This window comes from Hoplias malabaricus, chromosome 2 (assembly GCF_029633855.1).
Source record: "Hoplias malabaricus isolate fHopMal1 chromosome 2, fHopMal1.hap1, whole genome shotgun sequence".
NCBI lineage: Eukaryota > Metazoa > Chordata > Actinopteri > Characiformes > Erythrinidae > Hoplias > Hoplias malabaricus.
The window spans coordinates 50784440-50811121 of record NC_089801.1 but is presented as its reverse complement, the minus strand read 5'-3'; the positions used below and the strand labels follow the sequence as shown (position 1 = coordinate 50811121).

The 26682-nt window shown below is 35.2% G+C and overlaps 2 protein-coding genes across 3 annotated transcripts in view; both read right to left on the bottom strand.

The window, feature by feature from the left end:
• Window positions 1-18347, bottom strand: part of tapt1b (transmembrane anterior posterior transformation 1b) — a 36949-nt gene extending 18602 nt beyond the window's left edge. The window contains exons 1-4 of the mRNA XM_066660650.1: window positions 18142-18347; window positions 5744-5874; window positions 4971-5089; window positions 1258-1420 (exon numbers count right to left, since the gene is read on the bottom strand). Of these exons, the coding sequence (XP_066516747.1) occupies window positions 1258-1420; window positions 4971-5089; window positions 5744-5874; window positions 18142-18340 (612 nt within the window). The 5' untranslated portion in view covers window positions 18341-18347. The remainder of the gene's footprint in view (window positions 1-1257; window positions 1421-4970; window positions 5090-5743; window positions 5875-18141) is intronic.
• A 2774-nt stretch (window positions 18348-21121) lies between these two features.
• The window catches only part of ldb2b (LIM domain binding 2b), a 23025-nt gene continuing 17464 nt past the window's right edge, over window positions 21122-26682 (bottom strand). The window contains exons 7-10 of one of the 2 annotated variants that reach the window (XM_066660140.1): window positions 25354-25407; window positions 24048-24172; window positions 22624-22679; window positions 21812-21918 (exon numbers count right to left, since the gene is read on the bottom strand). In XM_066660140.1, the coding sequence (XP_066516237.1) occupies window positions 21912-21918; window positions 22624-22679; window positions 24048-24172; window positions 25354-25407 (242 nt within the window). In that variant the 3' untranslated portion in view covers window positions 21812-21911. Of the gene's footprint in view, window positions 21919-22623; window positions 22680-24047; window positions 24173-25353; window positions 25408-26682 lie in introns of both variants that reach the window. The other variant, XM_066660139.1, reaches the window with a different exon arrangement.

Below are 26682 nucleotides of genomic sequence, written 5' to 3'. Positions count from 1 at the left end.
ATTATAATTATGATTTATTTAAAATGTTGTCTGTATGGGTTTCTCCACAACCCTAAAATTTAACTTTAGAAGGTAGCTGCGTTTTCTGCTTCTCACAAACCAATTTAGTTAGTTTGTAATTAATGTCATATCTGCCCATAAGGCCACATTCATGGCAAAAAAGGTAGTAAGATGTAATTAACTTACTAATACAGTTTTATTTTAGGTATGTTAATGCTGCCATCTAGTTAAGTTTGTCATGTGTTGCTTAGGTGTGTTACTGACAGGAATTTTAGGAGTACTGATGCTTTTGGATTGTTGCATAATTCTGTTATGGACTTTGCAGTTAGGATCTGTTGCCTCTCATGGCCAAAATCAATACAGTCCAACATTTAATGTTTTATCGTAAGCTGAGTTTGGCATGTTGCACAACATGGGGCTGCTTTTCCCTTTACTAGATACATATGAGTTAATCTGGTGTGCCCAATACAGCATCTTGTGTACATGGCTTGGTCCCAGTGGTTTTCAAGGTAGGTCCTCACAAACCAAGTAACCCCAAACACATCCAATGATGTTGAGATGTGGTCTACTGGGTTGGGAGTTCTTATGGCAGAAGGATAAAAAATAAGATCTCTATGTCTGCTAATCATATTTTGAGATACAGTTTTGGATTTGCCTTTGAAATTGACCTAATTAAAATTTCATTATAATACAAATAAGCATTTTACACCGAAAAATCACTGGATTACGAACAGCTACCCATTGTCCATTTAATCAGCTCCACTGACCACACAGGAGCACTTTGTAATTCTTCAATTACAGACTTTCTCAGAATCTGTTTCTCTGCATATTAACTTATCCCCATTTAACACTGCCCTTCAGTGGTCAGGACCAACACAGAGCAGGTATGAACTGAGTGGTGGATAATTCTGAGAAACGCATGGTGAAATGGGGATAAAATGTTCTCACAACATACGTAATTGTCATGTTGAGTCAACAGGTCTGAAGTCAGTGCTCCCATTCTTGCAGCATAGGCCAGAGTGGTGATCTACCAACTTCTGACCTGCAAGTCTAATCTAACCCACCTGACTCTAATATACAGCTTCTGAAGACCTTGGACCTGAATAATTGGACCAGGTGTGTTAGATTAGGGTTAGATTAGGGAATTAGGGCAGATTAGGGCAGAGATGAAGCTCTCAATGAGAAGGGCTGGGCATCTGTGTTTGATGACATACACAGATGTGTATTTGATAGAGTAGGCTCATCTGAAAGCAGCACCTCCAGCATGTTGTAGATGATGTAGAGTTTGATGACAGACTGGCCCCGGATCAGATGGTACATCATGGAGTAGTCCACATAGTGCATCATGGAATAGCACAGTACCATAATAAACCCCTTCAGCACATCACACACCTGAGCAGGCTGCAAGAGACGAGAGCCACTACACACACATACACACAAATACACAATATCATTACATGAGATCACTATTTTTAAACTTTGTATTAACCCCAAATTATTTAAAAAAACAGTATGTAAAATGAGAAATTATTTGAACCCGTTATTCAAATGAAAGCAGTGATTTTTTTAATTAAAAAACATTTTTAAAAAATCTGATGTTTTACTTAATAAAACTTTCCAGTAAATGTAAACTCACTCCAAATTTGATGCCTAAAACATGTTCCACAAATGCTGTAACCAGGACATGTTTACTAGTGATATAACTGTTACATCATATTCCCTTTAACTATGCTTAAGAAATCTGTGAATCATTCATACCAGATTTAAAAACATTGTTACTGTATTAAGTTTTCAACTGCTGATTGGTGTCTTCGTTGTTCTATTTAGCACTTCAAAACCTAGCGCTCCACGTTTTTAATTTGAGATAGATCTGGACTAGTCAGGCTAACACCCACACACAATAATAAAGAAGCCATGTCGCTGAAACATGTGCACAACAGTTTTTAAACTTGTCTATACATTAAAGTATATAATTCCAAAAATGTACATTTTAAACACAAATCAAAGAGTAAATACAAATCACTGCTTTCTTTTTTTCATTCAAATGTTTCATAATTTCCTGACATTTCTGAAAATAAAGAAACTTTTAAAAACTTGTATGTATTAATATACTGATATTCTCATATCAATCCGCAGATCTTCGTAAAAGGTTACAAAACAACGTCATAGTAATATTATATCTACACAAACACGTACAGCTTGTTAGTTATGTTAGGTATGTAAGGTAGTTATTATAGAGCTGCAGACCATGTATCATGCAGCACACTTTAATAAGTATCAGCACTTGCCAAGTAATGACAAACTACAGTCATTAAGTGAAAGAGAAAAAAAAGAAAAAGAAAGAAAACTAAATTATAACTAATAATGAAAAAAACGTCCATTATTCAAAATAGCATTAACTGAATACTTCTAAAGAGATTAGCTCACACATGGTACTTTACACAAAATAAACTCCTTGTGTGTGAGAGTAAATCCTCTTGACTAATAAAACACAGCAAAATGCTGCCACCTACTGGCAGTATTTGATATCCTTTGATTCTGGGTATCAAATTAGGTGACTTGTTTGAATGTGTAGCTGATAGGAAGCAAACAACAGATTAGAGAAGCTAAGACCACTGCAGTAGGCCGGTCCACATGCTGGTGTTTAAAAGCGTTGTGTGCATGTGTGTGAAGCTGCTGCATCCATACCAACGCTAGTGTGCATTTCTGCATACCTGCTCATTCTGCAGTAGGGGCATATATTAGCCCTGCAGGCAGAGAGATCAGTGGTGAGCAGCTTCAGCAACTCTAACAGTTCACTTTATTTTATCTAATGCCTAAAATCAATTCTAATGAAATTCAGAAGAAAAATCGGAAGAAGTTTCATTAAAAAAAAATTGTGTGCCTAGTGTGTTGTAAATTTGGCTGTATGTTTTGGCTTGTTCATATTGAGTAATATATAGCATAATAGAAATACTATAACAAAAATGTTAACATTTCTCTTTTTTTTAACCCCCCCCCCTTTTTTTTTAACTAATATTATATTAAATATTTAAACTACAATCTGCCTAATAGCTAGGAGTCCACCAAATCACATAACACTACTAAACTGGAAGGGCAAGGCTAGCATTTTTTGGTAACATGTAATCAAAATTCAAAGCTATTTTTCCCCATCCTGGTGATGAATACATTCTTTGTACTTACCATCTTCAAACTATACTTTTTATTTTTTGTTGAATGAAATGACATTTTTCATTTTTACTCTTACGCAAAAGTTATATAGTTATAATACAGTTATAATAGCATGAAAAAAATGAGCAAAAGTATATCTGAATAAATGCTGCTAAAAAGATTTAAACCTTCGAATATGAAAAGAGAGATATTCATTAAAACGTACACACTCTAAAGGTACATTTTCTTAAATTGGCCACATGGTGGCATCACACAGCTTCCTAAAGTTCATGTTAGAGTTTAAACAAGCTGAACAATACCACGACCCTGAAATGGATTAAGCAGAAAAAAGAAGATGATGATGATGATGATAATGATGATGACGAAGTTGTACAATAAAGACAGATGTCAAGCAAATGAAAAAAAAAACATTATGAGGGCAGATTTTTCCAAAGAAGTGCACTGTAAGATACATACAGTTAAGCAACACTCTACCTTGCTCTGTGGAATGTAAAAAAACAATTCAACATATTCCCCACAAATGGGAAACTAGTGCCATGTGTAGCATTTACGGAAATAACATTAGAGGTGTGTATGCTCCCTTCAGTGGGGGATTTTAGTGGAACAGTTAGGGGGCATTTTGCTGTCATTATTTACATACACTTGTCCCCTAAGAGGGACACATCTTACAAAAAGTATACAAAGTTATTCTAACATTAATCCCATTGTGAAGTGTTTGCTGAGGATTTATGCCCATGCTCATTGACGTTCTGGCTGCTCATGGTAACCATAACATCTTATTAAAACACTTCAATGCCAATAGGTTGGTGTTTTTCAGAAATGCATTCTGTGCATCTGTATTTGACTTTGTTTACAGTGTAAGCTACTAATTGCTGTCCTAATGTAAAAATAATATCAATAGTTCAGGGCTGTTTTCTACCCTCAGATGTCTCACACCCAGTTACTGGAATAAAATAACATTTAAAGATGAAAGATCATTTCATCTTCATTTCATCAGTTCATTTAAGATGAAAAATAACAATTCAAACAAATTATATTAGTTGAATGGCAAATCTCATTCAAATGTATGACGACAGCAGCATGCTGAGTTTTCATAATTTTGGTATGTTGATCCTGGTATTTCAGTCCAACATTACCATCACAATGCAGGTCAAGGAAGGAAACCCTAATTCCTACACATTAACATGAACAAGAACAAGGAATGGAAATCTTGCGATATTAATGTGAATTATATTTTTAAATACCTCAGTGACTTGTGGCTATGGTTGAAGACAGATATTCAACAATATAAATGTAGGAACATACCACTAAAACACTAAGGCTGACAACCACATGGGGATAACATAAATGCTTCTTTAATAACTAGAAACTTGACTAAGCCCGGGCCCTCACACTTATTCATTTGTTGTAATGAATAATAAGAATGCTGATATTTTAAAGTAATAGCAAAATATTCTCCTTCATCCAAATGTATTCAATTAGCAAAGACAACAATGCCAATTTTATGTTTAAAATTAAAAAATAAATGTAATTTTAAGGTGCATTTTGCAGCCTTTGCCCAAACATCGGGCAACAAACATGTCTTAGCTGATCAAATGTATTTGGAGAAAGGCTAAACTGTGTGAATATATGTATTTGTTTGTTTGCCAAATTCAAATTCTATATATATTCCCTTATTTAAATCATATATATCAGCAAATGGAAGAGTATAGCATATATAAACTCTACCATCAGCTTCAATTAGCAGTATTTTATTCAATATTACACCTGAACTGAAGTGATGAGAATGTGATTGTTACCTGAGCCCACAGCAGGGCAGTGTGAGCAGTCTTATGAGCGCCAGCAGCACTCTGAGGGGCAACAAAGTGAAGACGTAGAGAAACGCATCCAGACAGAGGAAGAACCCAAAGATCATCAGCTACAGAGAGAGAGAGAGAGAGAGAGAGAGAGAGAGAGAGAGAGAGAGAGAGAGAGAGAGAGAGAGAGAGAGAGAGAGAGAAAGAAATATTAACAAAAGAATGTGGAAGCACTGACAAAGAAAATATCAAACACCTTGATGGCAAGGCACGGTTATATTGCAATACTATAAAATCATATTTTATTTGCGTATTTCTTGGTTTAAAAAATGAAGTGCAAGAAGAGTCTACATTGCAGCATTTAAAATAAAATGCAACCACATTTTCCAAAAAAACAAATCACAAATTACATTTTATTAAAACATATATTAAAACAGGTGAATTCGCTCCTTTTTTTTTTAATCATAACCATCCAGAACGTGCTCAGTAAAGCACAAAGTTACTTCACTTATCAAGAAATTAAGTATATTGCCCACTCTTCCTAGGCTGATAATATTTAGAGTTGTGGGACAATGTGCTCATTGGTTTGTCCTGCCAATTTTAACTTTTATATTAAAAACATTAACCTTTTATATTAAAAACATTAAAAAACACTCAGTAAAGCACCTTTAGTCTGGTACCTTATTGCTGTGAGCCTTTGTTATGCCAAAGAAATCTTGTGAAGCAATAATACCATTATGCAGAGCTGTGTATTATTGTGTTTTGTGCTGCAGTACCTTCTCCAGTTCTTTGGGAATGCGCAAACAGGTGTAGACTCTCTCTCTCCTTTCTGTGTATTTGGCCTCATTGTGTTCCAGAAAATATCCTCTGGTCAACTCAGCACTGACGAACCGCACCAGAGAGAGATCTGTACAAGCACGCACAAACACAAAAACACACACACACAAACTGAATACAGCGCAGCAGCCAGCACAATAAGGCCATTCTTACTCATTATTTACAACAGTTATTAGCGGAGCACTATACATGTACTGAGTGAGGTTTGCACAGAGGATGAAATGTCTACTACCAAAAGCTTTATACTACTACATTTGTATATGCCTGTGTGTATGTAATCATAGAAGTAAACATAAAATAAACCCCCAAGGGGACAACCATATATAAATTTTCTCTTTAAGTCCAGACAAACAAACTAAATTCAGTCACTTTCTATTTACATCCCTTCATCATTATGAGAACATTATTCTCGCCAAATTTAAAACTCCAAAAAATAAACTAAAAAAAACAATAAATAAATAACATATATTAATAATTCGAACAAAAAAATTCTTTATTTCTTTATAAAAGTTGCATATAAACTATAAAGGAATAGTTACAAAGGAAATAAAACGTAAGATGATTAAATTTTTCATTCATTTATTCATTGTCTGAAACCGCTTATACAGTTCACTGGGAACACCCCCTTGAAGGGGCGCCAGTCCTTCGCAAGGTGACACGCACTCACACATTCACTCACACACTCACTTTTAAGTCGCCAATCCACCTAGTGTGTTTCTGGACCGTGGGAGGAAACCCACGCACCAGACTCCTCACAGTCACCCAGAGCAGAACTCGAACCCACAACCTCCAGGTCCCTGGAGATGTGTAACTGCAACACTACCTGCTGTGCCATTGTGCCGCCCTCGATGACATTTTTATTTACTTCAGTATGCAGTTACTACATGCTAGACATGGTAAAGTTAAACATAACTGTCCAAGATATATCACAGAATACTAGAATGTGTTCATTTAAATGAATAATTTCAAGGAACACATTTCCATGACATATGTATTTTAAAAAAAAAGTTTGTATTTTGTCTTAGAAATCTGACGAATGAATAAATGAATGACATTTACACATATATAGGGCATGGCTAGACAGTCAGAAAGCATATTTTGACATAGCTTGATTTGAGTGGGCTACTGTGCTCTGTTCAAAGCATGAAGAAGTTCACAAAGAATTGTAAATATTTACCAGATAGAAATACATTTCAGAAAGGAAGCGTACCATTTTATTTTAAAATGTTATTTATTCTGAGTTGTTTTTTTTTTTTTAAAACAACTATCAAATATTAATATCATACTTTACATGAGTATGTGAAAGAAAAAGGCAACAACATATCAGCATACACTATACACATAAGAAATTAGAGAGATATAACATTAATCATTACATATAACCTATTTTGTACTTTAATGGCACCAAATGAGTTTAAATTCTAAATACAGTGTTAATGCAACTACATTTTTTTTTACAAAAAACAGCAACACAAATAATAAAACAATTGTAGATTAATCAGTTAGTCAAATATTTCTCTCTCATTTATTGCTGCAATGTTGTGCTTCTATGGCCCAGAGGTTAGGAACTTCTGTTACAGACTACAGGCTCAACACTACTACACAACCTGCTTTTGTTGTTGTCTATAAGCTCTCTATAATTAGTCTAAATCTGTTTTTACATCAGCCCTGTCGAGGGCGTGACCCTGCCTTATGCCCAAAGACTCCCTGTAGGCTATGGATCATACAAGACCCTGAACAGAAAAAAGTGTTTATAGAATATTAATTGTATAAATTAATGTGTTTACATTAACGCTGTTAATGCTTTGATTATGAACCCCTCTTCTAGCTGGGGGTTCTAGCTTCTAGTCCATTGCATGGGCTCAGAAACACTTCAGAAAACAACTCTCTGTTAACACAATTTGTTGCTGCATCCACAAATTCAAGTTAAAACTCACAAATGTAAAGAAATAATGTATAAACCTGATCCAGAAATGCAGCCACCTTCTCTAGGCCCAAGGCTCATTTAAGACGAATCGCGAAGTTGATTCAAAATTCTTTTTGGAAATCATACACTAAATTGGTATTAAATAGTGTTAATTCTAGAAATATTTTACAAATATAAACAATTTTCGAATGTAATGCATGAAATCACACTTTAAAAAGTGGTGGCAAAACAAAAATAGTGAAAAATGTATTGAAAATTTAGTATACATTTGAATCTTAAAACATTCCACAATAAGCAGGTGAACTGGCAACAGGAGAGGGTATTAAGATTTGGTATAAAAAGGAACTTCCACTAAAGACTCACTTTGGAAGCAAAGATGGATTGTGGCTCACCATTTTGTGCCAAACTTTTAAACTTTTCAATGCAATATGTGAATATATTACACAATCTAATGTACATAATATTGTAAAACAATTGAGGCAATCTGGAGAAATCTCTGTCTTTCTAGGGCACTAGGGCAACACAGTTGAAGTGCATGACATTTGAGCCCTCAGACGCCCCAAAGATGTTTACATTTACAAAATGCAATCCAGTTGTTCAGCACTGCTGTATATTTTGGAGGAGCGTAGGAAACACTTTAGACAAGCAATACCACCCCACCATTTTTTTTTTTCAGGAGTGTGCTGTAAAAGAATGAGCAACACTTTTACCTGTCAATTTAAATTAAGCTTCAAAAGAATTAACCCCCAAAAATATTTATAATAATAATGATGATAATAATAACATATAAATAAAAAATAATTGTTGTTTTAATTGCATTTTACAAAAGTGGCCCAGTTGCTCTGGAAATGTTTGTAAATATTATTAAATATATGTTGTATGTAAATATTGTATAACTATATTTACTGATTACTCAGTAAATGATCCTTAGCACAGACATATTTCTACATTTATAGAAACATAATATTTCTTCTGTATTACATATATTACATTAGCAACAGAACACAATACAATCTGTTCCTTATTGTAATAATGTAAAAGTATTCTGACTCTTGTCTGTTTGCCTTAGAAAAGAAGTAAGGAGAAAATAAAATGTGTTTGATTTGCCCAGTCACACTTACTCCTCAAGTGTTTATTTGGTTTGACAAAATGCCAATAGCGAATGTGCTTGTTCTCTTTGGTTCAGCGTGTTCCAGTGCAGTGAGGACGAAAGGTTGTTCTGAGGTGTACAGTACACACTGAGGGCAGGTAAACTGTACTTAAAAGACTGCTTTACAAAAAATCTAAATCCACATACACACAAAAAATATTATGCAAACTACAGGTCTAAATCATCATACACTTGCCTCCAACCTTGTCAGGTGTCATACACTTGTCAGGCTTTTAAGTCATTTCAAATAAGCCCATTAATGTGGGTTCTGACATTGTATGACTTACAATTATCTATAAATAATGGGTAATTTACACAGTTTAGCTTAATACTTTTAGAGGAAATTTTGTTTTAAGTAGTTCTGTCAAAGTGAATTGTGGGAGAAAGTTGTGGCCAAATTTGTAAAATTATTAAATTGCATTTTTAAAAAAATGAACACGTTAAAACCTCCAAATGAATCACATGCGTTAGCACATTTAATTTGCATTTTTGTTTCTTATTTTTTTAATTGGTAAAATTTCCAAATGAATCACATGTTCATTTTTTAAAGATGTAAATTAATCAATTAACAAATTTTGGTTGCAACATACTCCCATAATTTACTGGTTCTACAGAGTCTACTATTTTTACTTTTCTAAGCTATTTTAATACTAAAATATGAATTAATTCATTAAATAATTCTCACTCTTACTGTCTCTCCCTCCCTCTCACAAACCTGTGCATGCATACACACACACACAGGTGTTGTGAGAAGTCCCCCCCCCCCCCCAAAATGTGCCTGGCTTAATCCACATATTTATCTCTTATACTGTTAAGTTAAAATATGGAGGGGTTTTGTTGTCTGAGTTGTGAGCTACGCACTGACATTTTCTCAATTAAAGCTTGTGTCTGAGCTTCATTCTTCTTAAAGTTAACTCTCTACCAGAAAATTTTACTGAGCAATTTAAGCGATTCTAATTCAAATATCATAATAAAAATTAATCTGAAATGTTATGATAAAGCATTCTAAGCATTTTTTTCGAGCATAAAACTCTACATATTTGTTTTATCTATCTTTTAATAAAAAAAGGAAACACTAGCATTTTAACTTGTGATTAATCATGATTGATCACAGATGAATCTTGCGATTAACGCAATTAAATTGTTTAAAGATTGATACGTCTAGTTTTAAGGCATAACAACTTTAGCTTTTTTCCTGCTTTTTCAACTGTGGTGAACTTTGACATGAAAGGTCTTACTGCATTTACAGTGGGTGGATCTCAAAGCCCTAATTGATGCATCCCCAAATCCTCCATTATGTGTCTTTCACACAGAACTTTGGCAGTACCCATGACCTGAAAAGCAATCTGAAAATCAATCCTTGCTTTTGAGTGACATTTAGTACATAGCAGGGCACTGTTAATATTAACAAAATTACTGCTGTTTCAGGAAAGAAAGCTGATGTGAAAATGGATAAATGTTTATTAATGGCAAGTAAAAGATAATATGAATGACATCTCATTTGGTAAACAAGCTTGGTTCTCATTCCTTCTGTTTTTGAGGAGTTCCTTGTGCAATTTCTTTGCATTTTCAGAGAAAGGAGCTAAGATACAAGGGAAGGAGGAATAGAAATGAAAATGAACAATTAAACACATGACTACTTTTTAAATGTACTTTAAAAGGTTGGTCTTTTGTACAGCAGTACTGAAGATCCAATAGGGAGGAAACACTAAATATAGTAGTGTCTAAGCTGAGGCTTTAGCCAAGCAGTCTGTACAAAGCTAATTGGTGAAATGTAAGCTTCTACTATGTCTTATACCTATTAGCCTCAGAGCTCCAGTGCAAGAAGCAAACAGACCTTAATTGATTGACTACGTTCGGAAAGTTAGAAAACATATTTGATTTTTTTTTTTTAATGTTCCTCTAAAGTGCCTGTCAAATTATTTTCATGTTACTTTTATGTTCTTCTAATGAGGAGCAATGATGAACATTATTAATCTTAATTTTAAAAATTGCACCTCTGTATTCCTCTAGTTTGAGCAGAATTAAGGCAGTAAATCAATTGGTCCTTTCTATGGTTCTTAGTGCATATTTTCCTAAGTTATGCTGGGATCAGACACAACGTTCACAACATTCACTATGTCAGATTTGTGATATAAATTATTTGTCGTAGATCGATTAAATACAACTTTTTGTGTATATGTGTGGTATATCAGTCAGCATTTTGTTAAAACATGTAAAAAGATGTCCTTGAGATACATTAAATTCAAAAGGAAAGGTGAAGGGTGTTGTTGTTTTTGTTTGATTCCTAAAGCTTAATATGATTTGGATTAAACTGTACAGTTGACCACTTAAAGCTCACATTTAACAAGCACTAATCTAAATTAATCTGTGTAACAATGCCAAACAAATATAATGCTACAGAAGAATATCTGAATTTTCATCCAAACATTTCACAAATGTTATGTGCAATAACAAAATCTCAGCAGAAAAAAAACTAAATGAGTTGTGTTCCCACCTATATATTTGCGAAAAAACTTCAGATGACATAGGCTCGTGTTTTCAGGGCAGCAGGAAAACTAATGAGATGGAGAGACTCTCCATCTACTTTTTTACAACCATTTATAACAAAAATAACTTTTATATCCAAAAGATTCATTTAATATTTATCTGTGGTTTCTGTCATATAGTTCTGGTTCTAAATGTGTGGTCTCTGACTTTTGCACAGTACAGTATATGTGTACAATTATCTAAAGTGTGAATAGGACTGTTTTGTCACATTTTGACCTTTCACTGGAAGGAAATTGCACAAATGTCAAGAACAATTAAACAAATCACCTAGGTTAACGTTTGCTAACTTAGCTGCTAACAATCAGCCTGGTGAGTAAGTCAGATTAAACATGGCTGTCCAGTAATCTCAACAGGGATTAAAACATTTCCAAACTCCAATTTCCATATATACTACTGGTTCACTCAGATTAAAAACATGTTCACTTGGTGTAGTTACAGGAGAGAATCTTCATGGTTAAATGTTGGGTCTACTATCTGCTCACTCCTACCAATACTTGTAAATCCGGAATTTTATCAAACCCATACACGACAGGGATCAGTTGAGATCAGAACTGACAGATTATACAGTTATAGAGTTACTGTCTAATGCCTGTGCCTCATCACTGCCTCAAATGAAGAGTTTATGAAAAAGGGACCTTGAAACAAATATAAGTGATGACAACTGGAGAACAATATGGTAGAGCCTATATCCTAAATTATGCTCAATATCTACTTATGAAATTAATTAAAAATGTATTAATAAAACTTATCTTACACCAGTCCATCCTCATAAATTTTTTCCAGATCACTCTGGTCTCTTTTTCAAATGAAAACTGGAAAAAGGTACATATTTACATTGTTTTGGTCATGTGACAAGATGCAATTCTTTTGGAAAGGCATACATCAAGAACTTGAGAAAATACTGAATGTCTGACTAGCCTTTAGTCCTGTTCTTTTTCTTTACATTTTTGATACAGAATTTGTGCATAATAATAGAATAAGACATTTATTTTTTTATTTTAGTGTCCTGAGCTAAGAAATGCATTTTACTTTTATGGTCAACTCCTCAAGCTCCATCTGTTCATTTCTGGTTAGCTCAAATTACAACAGTACTCCCTTTGGAACAACTGACATACAGCTGGCATCTGAGGACACCTATTCTGGCAGATACGGAAACTATTGGTATCATACCTTGAAGAACTGTCTGAAACTGATACTTTTAATTGTTCATCTTCAATTTAGATTTTTTTTCTTTCCTTGCTGCTCGCTTTACATGTATACCATGAGACTGTGGCAAAAAAAAAGTTTCTACGTGTGAACCTGACTATATGTGCCAATAAAATATAAAATGTGGGGGTGAAAAAAAGAAAAAAAAAATTTTTGGACTGCTCCAAAATCCTTCAGGACATTGGCTTTAGCATTAGCGCAGTTTCATGCTCAAACCTCATCTTTCTTAGCCTTCTAGCATTTAAACTCCAGTTGCTCCATTATATCTGTGCTTTGATTAATGTAAACTGTGCATATAGAATACATTTTTATGCAATTAAGCCAAACATGTACATGTCTAATGAACACACTAAGGAGGCTATTTAATTTTTAATAAGCTTCAAAAATGTTCCTTTGTGCTCAGAGACTTAGTTTGCTTCATTGATGCTATAAGAAGCCTAAATATATAGACTGAAAACCAAAGTAATAGTAACTACAGAAAGAGTTGATTGGCATTTCTTTTGCAAAGGGTCAGTAATTCAGAAAATATAATACTGACAAACACTGCTGGATGTAAGTGAATTGAGATGGACTTAAGAGAACAAATATTTGCGTTCATTGATCATTCTGTATTTGCCATCCTCTACTGAACAGTACTGTACAGACGACGACAAACAAGCACATTTTAAAACAAACCCAATAACCCTAAAACAGCCATGACTCATCAAGCTGTGTGGGATGACTGTGTATTAAATGCAGGTTTAGTCGCTTTGTTAATCACAGCACTGTATAAAACTCATGAACAATCATTATTTAACTCCCAGAAGATGTCCTTGAGCTACATTAAATTCAAAAGGAAAGGTGTTGTTGTTTTTGTTTGATTCCTAAAGCTTAATATGATTTGGATTAAACTGTACAGTTGACCACTTAAAGCTCACATTTAACAAGCACTAATCTAAATTAATCTGTGTAACAATGCCAAACAAATATAATGCTACAGAAGAATATCTGAATTTTCATCCAAACATTTCACAAATGTTATGTGCAATAACAAAATCTCAGCAGAAAAAAAACTAAATGAGTTGTGTTCCCACCTATATATTTGCGAAAAAACTTCAGATGACATAGGCTCGTGTTATCAGGGCAGCAGGAAAACTAATGAGATGGAGAGACTCTCCATCTACTTTTTTACAACCATTTATAACAAAAATAACTTTTATATCCAAAATATTGATTTAATATTTATCTGTGGTTTCTGTCATATAGTTCTGGTTCTAAATGTGTGGTCTCTGACTTTTGCACAGTACTGTATATATAAACAAAAATGTCATTGAAGAGGTCAGAAAACTATGATTACTCCATAAACATAAGGAAGGAGAAATATGTGAAGGAAAAAATTTCCAAAAATTATAAAACACAGCGGACAGCATTTATACAAGTTCAGCTTAAAACATTTAAGTGTGAGGCAAAATCAAAATCAAGCTTCACTAGTTCTCCCAGAAAATTATCCACAGGTATTTCTGGCCATACATCCAGAGACAAATCTCCAAAACAAAGGAAATTAACTGATTTCAATCAAAATAAGTAGCTGCTGTTTTCCTCAGTACAATGGACATGTCGCATTTCTGCAGTCATCTGATTATTTAAGTGGTCATGTAAACAGCATACTCTTAGCTCAGTAATCTGATTTCTCAGTGCATGTAAATTTGTAAAAGCTTGTCTCTGCCTTTACAGCGGTGTAGAGAATCATAAATAAGTTCAATTATTGCCTGTAAACTATGTCCATGTTTATAAAAATCCACATTTTATTTCACGTATGTCACAGTGTGAATGGGGTTTTGTCTTTCTGACAAATGAAAAATAAGGATTATATTCTCAGGGTCTGTTCTACAGCTTGAACAATGCACATAACTAGAATTATAGGAAAGAAAATTAACAAGAGACTCAAACACAGTACCTGTCTGATTGTGCAAACAAACAGTTTTGATTTTAACAACTGTATATAGATTCATTTACAACTTTGTTCCTGCTTGACACAAAATGAAAATTCATAATGTTTTTATTTTCTATATCTACCCAAAATCATTTAACTTACTTTGATCTTGGATACACATAGATTTGTTGCTAAATGCTGTGGGATATATATTAACATTGCAATTGAATACAGCAGAAAAAGTAAGTGAAAGTAACAGACTCCAAACATGTGGAGCTGTTCAATAACAATGCACTGACCGGCTTCGTGTGTCTAAGAGAAAGCATATGGTAACAGCATGGTAGAATTGTGTGCCTGGGGCAGACCTAGGGAGTGAACTATTAATAATGACTAAATTTGGGTTTAAAAAATAAATTAATTAAGTAATTAATTAATTAAACAAAAAAAAAAGTTTAAAGTGTGTTTATGTTTACCCTTCAGTGGTGTCTTCCACTATTCCATATTCACATTTCTAAAAACATTTATTCTGAATGAACACATTAGTAAGGTTTGTAAATGTAATAGAGAAGTAGAGCTTCATGACATTAGGGTAAATCTATACAACAGGTGCCTCTGAGTGACCCCATAGTGAGTTATTTGGATTGCAATTTAAGAAGACACTTTTTTTAGTTGAAAATTCCTGAGACAGACTGGACCCATTAAAACATCATTGGGTTTAGTCACTTAAATATTATTATCTGAGCAACAGACAGAGCAGAGAGTATACTACACAAACATAAATGAACTGTGGTAAATGAACACAAAAAAACACAAGATTTCAAAAGGTAATTCCAAATGCTTCAGTTGTGTTGTTTGCAATAATACGATGACACAAGATTCTTATACACATCCGAATTCATGAGACGTTCAGAGTTCGGGGAAGAACAACATTCCTATCGACCTTTGCGGTTTATATGTTAGCATGCCCTTGGAGCCTTAGCTATGTGTGAAGAACATAATGACAAATAAAAACAAAAATATGGATGGATGGATGCTTTACCAAGGTATGGAGACTGTGAGAAACTACTGCGGCAGAGAAAGTTAAACTGTTGTTTTCAGTGAACTGCCTGCCCAAAGATCTTTTGTCTCTTGTTCCCATTTCTTCATTTAGCATTGTGAAACTCTACTTAGAACTTTCTTAAGATCCAATAGTGCAAAATACAAATTCTTGCAATTTTTTAGCTGGTCTTAAGATTTTGATCAGGAGTGTATTTAAGGTGAATACAGTGAATCCAAAAGCTATAAATGGAGATTTCTCCCTGAGGTGTTTTTTTCCATTTTTTTTTAAATTATTATTATTAATTGGTGGGAACGTTTTTGGATAAAATGTACATATATTTATCAGTCAAGTGGCTGTAAATTTTACAGAAACTGCTGTTTCCTGAGTTGTTATATATTGTGAATAAATTGTCATTACATTTTTATTTGTTTATATTTTAAATGCTATACTGGACGATGAAGAGTATCTGTGACCTGTTGATGACATAACTAAGGGGGTGGTGTACATCTTTGTTTGGTCTAGCCTATATACCAGTGTTGCCTGGCATACTATTAATATGAGAACTGAACAAAGTCTTTGTGCCAAAATGTCTGTGTTCTATCAGTGCATCATATTATATACATTAGATATTATGCGAAATCTGTTCGATTTTTCTCCCCCTTTCACAGCAACATTAAAGGAATCAACACAACAACATCTGCTTCATAGCAGTGAATTTTAACGTCTTTGTAACATATCTCCAGCTGGCCTATATGTGTACTCTTTTAATTGTTTTCTGTAGTTTTAATGAAATCATATATTTTAATAAAAAAATTATGAGATCCAAATCCACAGCATTATTCTCAACCAGTCTAAATAGCTCATTTTCAAAACAGCTAGATTGCCTGCTGCTTTAAAAAAATTTGAGCCACATACAGCTCACCACAACCTTGAGCAAGAAGCAGAGAGGAGTGAGGAAAAGGATCTTTCATTTTTCAGCATTTTTTGTTCAGTTTTCTTATTCTCTGCCTATTTTCACTTTTTTTCTTATTTGTCCACTCTCAGCGTTGCTCTCTCTAACAAAAACGCAGGCCCAGCACTCTGATTGGAGATACTCCAATGATGAGATGAACCCCATGTTTTCTGACTTAGGCAGCCCAACCAATCAGGCACTCCAAATTAATTAAAAATATAATATATTCATATTATATTATATATTCATAATATATCCACTTTAAGCTAGTTTTACGTTTTAGAATTCATAAATAGCTGAACAATAAGTTGCTAAGAAAAGAAGAACATTCCTGAAACAAAAAGAAATAGCTAGTATTCTTAGGATAATGGATTAGCCATGTCTGGGAATACATGAGCCCCTTTCACACATCTAAAGTAACCAAGAAAAAAATCCTCTAATACCTTAAAAAGTACCTGGCTTAACTGTAATTTTACACCCTTGCATCCGTTCTGTATATTTGGATCTATGAATATGCAAATAGTCTGCACCTTTTTTATCCATTAACCCCTCCAACACTTCTATTTAACTTGAAAGTCCCGCCCTCAATTTGAGGGGATTTGTTCCTTAGTTTTATGATGCAAGAATGTCTGACAGTCTGTTTGAGACTTTGTGTTTGGAATACTATAGGTTCAAAGTGAAAATGCTAAACCATGACTACTTATTTCACTTATACTATGTTTTCTGGTGTTTAAAAAAAGATTACATGAATATATCCACAAGTTTTAAAATGGACACACTTTAAAAACTGACATTAAAAACATATAATTATTTGCTAAGGCCTCTGTGTCATATTTTGTTATGTTTTTCTGACTCTGAGTGGCTGAACAGCTACGTGTTAGCTAATGTTGAAAATGGAAATATAGTAAATTAGTCAATCCTAATTAAATCTCAAATAGCTTTGTATATCACATTTGTCTTCACAGCAACTAATTAACATTGGCTAAGAGAAACATTAGCTGAATTTTGCACTGCGTTTACAGAAGAGCAGAGATAAACACACATCAGCGAGAGAAATTTGCCCGTTTCCTTATATGTCGTTTGTTACAAATGCCTGTAAAATGTGGATATCAACGCCTGAAAGCGTTAAATTTCAACGTTACAAACATTTGTAACTACACAAGTGTACGAGACAAACGAGGAGTAGCAGTGTGAGGGGCTTAGTCTCATTTAGAACCCTATTGCCTATGTAGTGCACTAATTAGGTCAAGATTTCTACGTTCAAATACGCCAGTGTCATATGAATTTATATATGAAAGGTGAATGTCTGCATTTCTAAAATTTGAAACACTACTTTGCTCTAGAATGTATTATTTTTATTTTCACGACGGGGGAAGTACACTAAGTAGGATATAAGGAGCCATTAGGAATACAGCCTTAGTGTAGTAAGCTGTCAACCCTGTTAGCGAGCTTCCACAAATGTTAGCTGAATCAGCGTACATATACATTACATGGCAATGCGTTACTTTACGTTAGATCCGACTACACTACATTACAGAGCAATGTATTAGTGAAGAGTCGATTGAACAGTGAATATATTGGGGCTGACGCTCTGCTCTTACCCGAAACATTGTGCCTACTGTCCTGCCGTTTCGCTTTTCTCTCATAAAATCCCAGAGTCTCGGTCAGCTCGGAAGAGCCGCTGATTTCCTCCGGTTTACTCGAGGCACCAACAGTCCATTTCCCCCTTTCTTTCTCATCCTTTTTGGCTTCTTTCTCCTCTTTTTCATCCCCCAGCCCCGCCGCGACCGAGTCCGCCATCTTCACTCATTCACCGCCACAACAGACACAACACTCCTACGTCATCACCCAAAAAAGTAAATACACTGGAAACACTTTTGTTTTTAATATAAAATACTGTAGATATTTTGTCTTAAACACAAGGTACAATTAATGAATAAACACAATTAAAATAAAAAAATAAAGTGATACAAAAATAATTAATTGAATACTAACCTGTTTTAAAGCTAGCTAGACCGTTTTAAAGGGACCATGCACCTAATGGCACATTTCGTTGAGTTTTTTGGAATAAAAAATGACGGGGTTCAGTCTACATATAGGATTTCTCAGTTAGCTCCATAACGTAAACTCAAATTAAGGATTTTCTTTTTCTTTTGGGCAGGGTTGAATTTGTGTCTGTCTGGCTAAACAGACAAACCCTCCTGTGTGGAATACTGCCCAAGGTTTTTTAGTTTAGCCAGACAATTTAAGTCTCAAGTCAAATGTGTCCAACAGTTAATGAGCTAAGAGCCATATTCCTGTTGAACAGTCTTCAACTCTGGGCTTAAGTTATCTAACTTATATCCTGCTTTGTGGAGCAGGCCCCTGCTGTGGAATTTAATGGTCTCTTTTTGCCTTTAATTTTTTATTGACTGCAAATTTGCATCATATTATATTTATTCTTCTATCTAATTGAAATGTTTCCAGTTCTACTAGTTGCCCCTCAACTCCACCCCTTACTTAACTACCTGCAATGTGTTGTTACTTTCTTTAAATGCCATCCCATTTTATCTAAAATGTCTTTGGTCATAGTGGCCAATTACTCCACAGCATATTTCCAAATGCTTCTGGCTTATATAGATATGTTTTGTGTACTTCAGATATTACATTTTCTAATGAGGACCACTCTCTCAGGCAGATTATATCTGTGCAAAATAAATGGATCACTGTAGAATGATGCCCCAACACTCTAAAAAACTGCTTTTATTTGTTCACAATGTTAATTTAATGTAAAGTGTATATGGAGCATGTATCTCGTCATTATAAAATATTAACATATAAATAAAATCTATTTTTAAAGAAAACCTGGAATGTCACTACCAGATGTAGTTTCCAGCAGTATGTAGGGGCCACCTGGTGCCCCATGTGTATGATTAAATTGTTAATAAATTAAATAAATAAATAATAGAGGCAGACATGTTTATGGCATAAAACTTTTTTTTACATGGCTGTGTTTCAAGCAAGCAACATGGTGGTGCTGCAGGTAGTGTTGATGTCACACAGCTCCTGGGATTGTGGGTTCAAGCACAACTCCTGGTGACTGTCTGTGAGGAATTTGGTGTGTTTTCTCTGTGGGTTTCCTCTCGGTGCTCCGCTTTCCTCCCATGGTCTAAAAACACACATTGGTAGGTTTATGTATGTAAATTTCATTTTCATTTTCAGTTTTAGGGCCATAATGACAAATAGTATCCTCAGAATAAAGTCAGAATAATTCTGAGAAATATGTCAGAATATTTTGCTGCATGTATAATGAGGCAGACACAACCCTTTGCAGTGTAAATGAGGAATGCAATGTGTTGTTGAAGTCATACTAAAGAACCCGTTTATTCACATGATTCTTTCATCTTTGATATTTATATAGCAGCAAGAGAAAAACTGAAGTGAAATTAACTGTGTGCTCACTTTGCTCATTCCCAGTTGCTCAGGCTCTGAGCTCAGGCTCCATTAGCACAGAAGGGTCTTTGTGTATCACACTGTACTGGCTGCATTTTAAAATTTGCAGTAGGCCCGCATTATGGGAAGTTTCTTTCTTTCCGGTTTCAGTGTTTTTTGTTTTTTGTATTGCAGTCCCAATTATATGTGTGTGACATGGTCAGTTGATGACTATAATACTCACATATGCACAACAATCATATCTGCTATAACATAGCAATGTGGAAAAAGTGTTAGAATCTCTAATTAGAATCTTTAAATAAATAAAATATGTTGACTTAGGACTGAATAGCACATTTTGAAACTTTAACACTGTTCATATACTAGGCACTACTCATTCATTACTTTTCTGTAACTGCTTCATCAACAAGGTCACATTTTTAATGTAGTAAGAAACCAGAGCAAATGGAGGAAACCCACACAGGCAGAACTCACTAAACTCCACACAGATAGTGACCTGAGGCGAGGTCTGAACATACAATCTCAGGACCCTGGAGCTGTGTGGCTGTGACCCTATCTGCAGAGCCAACATGTCACCTCTGGGCTATATTACACATTAGAAAACAAGAATTTTAGCTGAAAAATTAACTTCACATTTTTTTGTTGTTGTTATTATACTTCTTCTAAATCATTGCTGCTTAAAACCTCGTGTAAAATTCCTTAAAACTACATAAATGATGTAAAGCCCTGTATTTATTATCATACACAGTGCGAAGTGTAACGCCTGCCTCTGACCGCTAGAGTGCAATCCTGCTGTCAATTGATTTCCGCCAAAGTCCCTGAAGTTATATAGTAGTTTTATATATATATATATATATATATATATATATATATATATATATATATATATATATATATATATATATATATATAAATTACAACTGTAAATGACAAACTATATAATAAACGTAAGAATATTGATTCTCTGGCAGAAAAAAAGTATAAAGATGATACATTTAAAATATTGGAAAATTAGTCAATTTACACACAGGTTCTTGCACTTTATTGAAAATGTTTTATTTAATTCAGCATTGATTCAAATAATATTAAATAACTCACAGAATAATAAGGCATTGGACTGCTGTCATAACCAAACACTTTATTGATGCGAATAGTTCAAAAGCATAAATGCATACAGAAAATACACACTTAAATGTAAGTACACGTACCTGCAGGTATATTACATTATACATTAAACAATTAGGTAATAAAAGGGAAACATTTCTGCAGCTGTGCCCATAAAAAAACAATACGTCATCCACAAATAAGACAAAGTTCATCAACTTCCAAAAACAAAGATTATATAACAGAATTAAGCAGGTTCATCCAGGGAGCTTAAAAAGTCCAGTATGAAATAAGCCAATAACGCAGCATATTTATAGAGCTTTCTATGACATCTGAATTTTTTACTGATGCAAGCAATGGAGAAGTGTGCTTTGACTGATTTTTTATTTCATTGGTTTCTGTCTCTGGAGATGGAGATTGAAAAAAACACTATTAAAGCCAATGTAATAGTTTTACGTATGGTATGACATCATATGTCACCTTCGCTTACACACGCACACACACACGCACACACACACACACAAAAATTCCTTCCCTCCATCCCCAGACAAACACTCCCATCCCTTAGTGGCTCCGTATCCATGGCGACCTGCTGTCAGCTCATGTTACTCCAACTGCTGTGTTGCCATGGTATCAGGCTTGCTGTCCTGGTTGCCAGGAGGCTGGCCATTCCAGGGGCTGCTGTTGCTGAGCGCCTGTGAGTTGGCGTAGTCATGGAGACCATCGTCATGGAGACCATTGGTGGGGTCATATTGTTCGTTTTCCAGCCTCGTGATCAAGCGCTCGTCCACGTCCCCCAACTCCCCCCCCATCAGAGACGGCTCCCCAACCACCATTACATCCTACAGCCAGAGAGAGACAGAGAGAGAAAGAGAAGGGGGGAGACAGAAAGGGGGAAAAATATGGGCATAAAAGGGGGGGGGGGGTGTAAAGGGGGAGAGAAAGAGAGTGAAGGAGAGGCAGAGGCAGGGAGAAAGAAGGAGGAGGAAGGTGGTGGGAGGGTAGAGGAGGGAGAGGGAAAAGAATAGAGCAAGAAAGAGATTGAAAGAGAAAAAAGTGATGGAAAAGAAGGACAGAGTGAAAGAAATAGAGAGGGAGAGAGGGGGAGGGGGAGATAGAGGGATATTGAGAGAGACAGTGGGAGAGAGAGAGAGAGAGAGAGAGAGAGGGGGGGGGGGGACGGGGGTGGGTTGAGAGAAATAGAAAGAAAGCAATAAAAAATAATGGGAGAAAGAAAAATACAGTATCCGTTATCAATGAGAAACAAATATTAAATAATAAACAATAAACAACAAAATATTTAAATCTTAAAAATGTAGAATGTAAATATGAATATGTTCACACTTATACTTTTCCATACACACACACACACACACACACACACACACACCCTTGTCTACAGATACTATCTCTTTGCTCTTTAATTTGCTCATTCAGACAAAGCATAGCTACAACATGTCTGCTAATTAAGTTCATTTGCATTGCTAATAAGCTCGTTAAGACAGCACATGCTGTGCGATAACCATCTGCACGTGTCAGTCACCTACCTAAGCTCCGCCTCCAGCCACCCGCCACCCCTCGTTTCCCCGGCGACACGTTTGGGCTGGGGACCAGAGACGGACAGTACTAATTATCATCAAATCAATTACGACTAATTGCTATCAATTACAAACATATCAATTAGACCAGTTAGATGAAAGCACATTAGCAAGCACTTAGTATGACATCATCAATTAAACAATAAAAATCTCCGTTTGAATTAAGAGAAAATCTGAACAATTACAAATCATGGATCAAAAAAATGTAAAAATTTATGAATCAAATTCTATAGTCAATAAATCAATATTAATAACTATTTAATAGTTCTATTCTAACCACAGTATTAAAAAAAGAACACTGCTGCTCCCTTAAAGCTGATTCTAATCTACTTTTCACACATACACGTGCACACACACACACACACACACACACACACACACACACACACACACAAGCACACACACACACGTGCACACACTCATACAAGGTCCACAATCTTTCTAACATTCTTATGAGAGGTATTTTACTTAATACTGCAAACATCTGAGTGAAGTTTGGGGACACGTTAACTTTTGTGTGTAAATAAATAAATAAATAAAATGTATATTAAGTAACATCTATGTTCCTGCACAGACAACATGTTGTAAAATGAAATATAAATTCAGATATCAAGTAAAAACGGGTAAACAGCTAAGCAGTCAGGTTTTTCATTCAGATATATTGTATTTTTGTTGTATTTTGGACTGAAATTGAGCTTTTTTCACAAATACATACTATACTATACTATGCAGAAAGAAGAGAGTAATATTTTACTTATAATAGTCATAAACATTTGGGTGGTAAGCATTTCTTTGTTTAGATAAATGACTACATTCATTTTCTGTATGCTAGTCTGCTTGTTTAACCAAACCACCCCTTGAGGATCACCCGATACCTGGTTTGGTTGTTCAATATTGTACACAAATGTAAGCAACTAAATTAAAGCAGCACTAGGTAAGATTTGGTATTTCTGCTCCTTGGCTTGCAGAATGTAATTCACTTTTACACCACTGTCCTGCATTCAAGGGGGGAGGTTAAGGGGATGGCTTCCTACACTCCTCCAAATGAGTTTCTGCAGTGCCAAGCTCTATTCCCTGTCTATTACAGGTTGGTGTAGCATCACAATGATTTTATAGCTGTAAAATTATACTTAGTGATTCTTTAAATCAGGAAATTTGAGCAATTCTACATAACAAATAGGGGGCATCATGGAGGAGAACAAAATAATTAGCTGTTACCTAGGTAAATGGTTTAAGATGTTACGTTTTTGTGAACTGATTAAGTGCACTTTTGTGTAACGGCACAAAAAAAAAAAAAAAAACATTGCAGAGAAATGCTAGGTGTCCCCAGACTTCTCATGGGCAGGATACATGTGTGTATGCTCTGTGTCCACCTGTGTGGGCAGGCTGAAGCTGTTGCCTGGACTGCGCTTCTTGCTGTTTCCGGTGTTGGTATTGGATGCACTGCCGGCGGAGTTACGTCTCCTTCTTCTCTTTGCTGTTGGTTTGGCTGGTTCTGCTGTAAAGGTATAACACACACAAATACCAGACCAACACACATTTACATCCTGCACTCTGTTCTACTTTGAAGAAAATGTCCAGCCACTGGTGCAATGCCTAATAGTTTAGTACAGTCATGTGCCGTTTAATGTGCTTCAGATCAGCTTCCATTTGTGTTAATGGCCTAGGTTTTAAAATTATAACAGGAAATAAAAATGTATTTTAACACCGGATGAGGCAGGTGTAAACAGCCCAAAGCCAGTGGCCAGCAGGTAGGTAGAATTTACAACAAAGACATTGTACATTGCTGCTCAACGTATAAGATTACAGTACTTTACTGAATTAAATATTTACATAATGTTGTTTAATTCATATTATTATTATTTAAAATAAAGCACTATGTGAAAGTATCTGAAAGTAACTACTGAGTAACTAACTGTATCTTGTAGAGTAGCTGGATGGGCTGGTGGACTAGGGGATGAATGTATGGTTGGGTGAGTGGATGAATGAATGAACAAATGAACGAATGAATGAATGAATGGATAAATGAATGGATGTATGAATGAGTGGACGAATTAATGGATGAATGGACTTGTAAGTAAATGGATGGACTGGTGGACTAAGGCATTAATGGATGTTTGGGTGAATAAGTGAATGATTGAGTGGAAATTAATGGATGAATAGATAGATGAGTGACTAAATGTGTGTGTGGAGGGGTGAATGGGCAGTTGGGGAGATGGGTGTACTGGAGGACTAGGACATGAATGAATGGATGTGTGAGTGGGTGAATGAATGACAGCACTGATACGTGGCTGATGGATGGGTGTCTAAATGAATGGTTGAATTAATAGATAGGTGAGTGACTAAATGTGTTGATGGATGGGTGAATGAGCTGGATGGACCGGACATTGGTGGTTGGGTGTATGGATGACAAGATGGATGAGCATAATGGATGGATGAATGAATGTACAAATGGGTGACAAAATGGGGTGCGGTAGATGGATGGGTTGGTGGATTGGGGATGACAAAGGGGAGGGTAGATGGAAAAATGGGTGAGTGAATGGAGAGGCAAGTGGGTGGATTAATGGAAGAATGAATATGAGAAATGATGAATGGGTGACTGGCTGAATTCATGAATGAATTTGTGTGTAAGCAATGGCTGGGTGTGTAGATGACTGGATGGATTGATGTGTAACTTACATTTTTTGGGATTTGATTGAAAAATTTCTGTCTTGAAATTGGGCGAGGGTCCAACTGAAATATAAAAATATTTAAATCAGTAAACAGAATCAAATGCCCATGGAATATACACCAAATCAGCCAAAACATTAAATCACTAAAATGTATGATATCTCATTAATGAGGCCAATGGCAGTGTGAGTGAGCATCAGAAATTGACCATGAAGCAATGGAAAGTGCTGCAGACCAAATAAGTCACTTCATGGCAAAGGTATTCCCTAAGATCTTTCTTTGATCAAGCAAAAAGGGGAAAAAAACCAAGTCCTATCCATGGGGACCTCACAACTTACAGGACCTAAAGCCGACCTTTTGGATTTAGAAATTTAGATATTTCCTCACCATTTGCTAGTTCACCAATCTGTTTGCATGCTCAAAACTGGTCTAATCTGTTTACAAATCCCCAGTGTCAGTAAATGGGTAAAAAAAAACTGTCTCAGTCCAGTACGCTAGGTTTTCTCTCACTCACTTCTTATGTCAGAGCAAAGGCATCTGGAGATTTAGACAGTGGCGAGAACTCCAAACATTTTTGCTGTTTCAGATCTCTTAAGGTGGAATGTCTCCCATTTCTACTGCAAAGTGCTACAAAACTAAACAACTCTAGTTACAAATGAGTTACTGTGGTATTTTAAACTGTTAATAATAACATAGACATCTTAAACATCAGCCACATACAAACAGCAGTCATTTTTTTCCCCGTTAAACATATTGTTCCACATTAAAAGACGTGGAACATGAACAAACCACGGAAAACAGCATTTCCTCACCATCGTAGACATCCCCTTTAAAAGATTTGCTGCTATTGTCTTGGGGCCAGATACCACAGATCACCTTCAGTGGTCTTGTGGAGTCTATGCCTCAAAGGATGAGAGCTGTTTTAGCAGGATGAGGGGAGGGGAGCCTACACATATAGTGCCAGTGGTTTTATTGTTATGGCTAGATGGTGTATCTTTTGGGTCATATATTAGTAATAATTACAAAGATGCACCAATGAAAAGATTTTTGATGAATATTTCATGTCAAACAATATTTACAAGTAAAAAAATTGGGAAAAAAACAGAGTGAGTGAGAGAATGGGAAATAAGGGTGTTTTTTGTTTTCTTTTGCATGCCTGTCATTGAGCAAAAGGGGGTTATTATGTTTAAAACACAGTGAAGTAGCATACAAATAACAAACCCAAGGTCACAGGCTTCATTAATTAGTCTGACTGTGTTATTGCAGAATTTCACAATACCCTCGACGAGCTGTACTCCAGACTTTGAAATGTTAATCATGAATCTAAATTATGTTTAC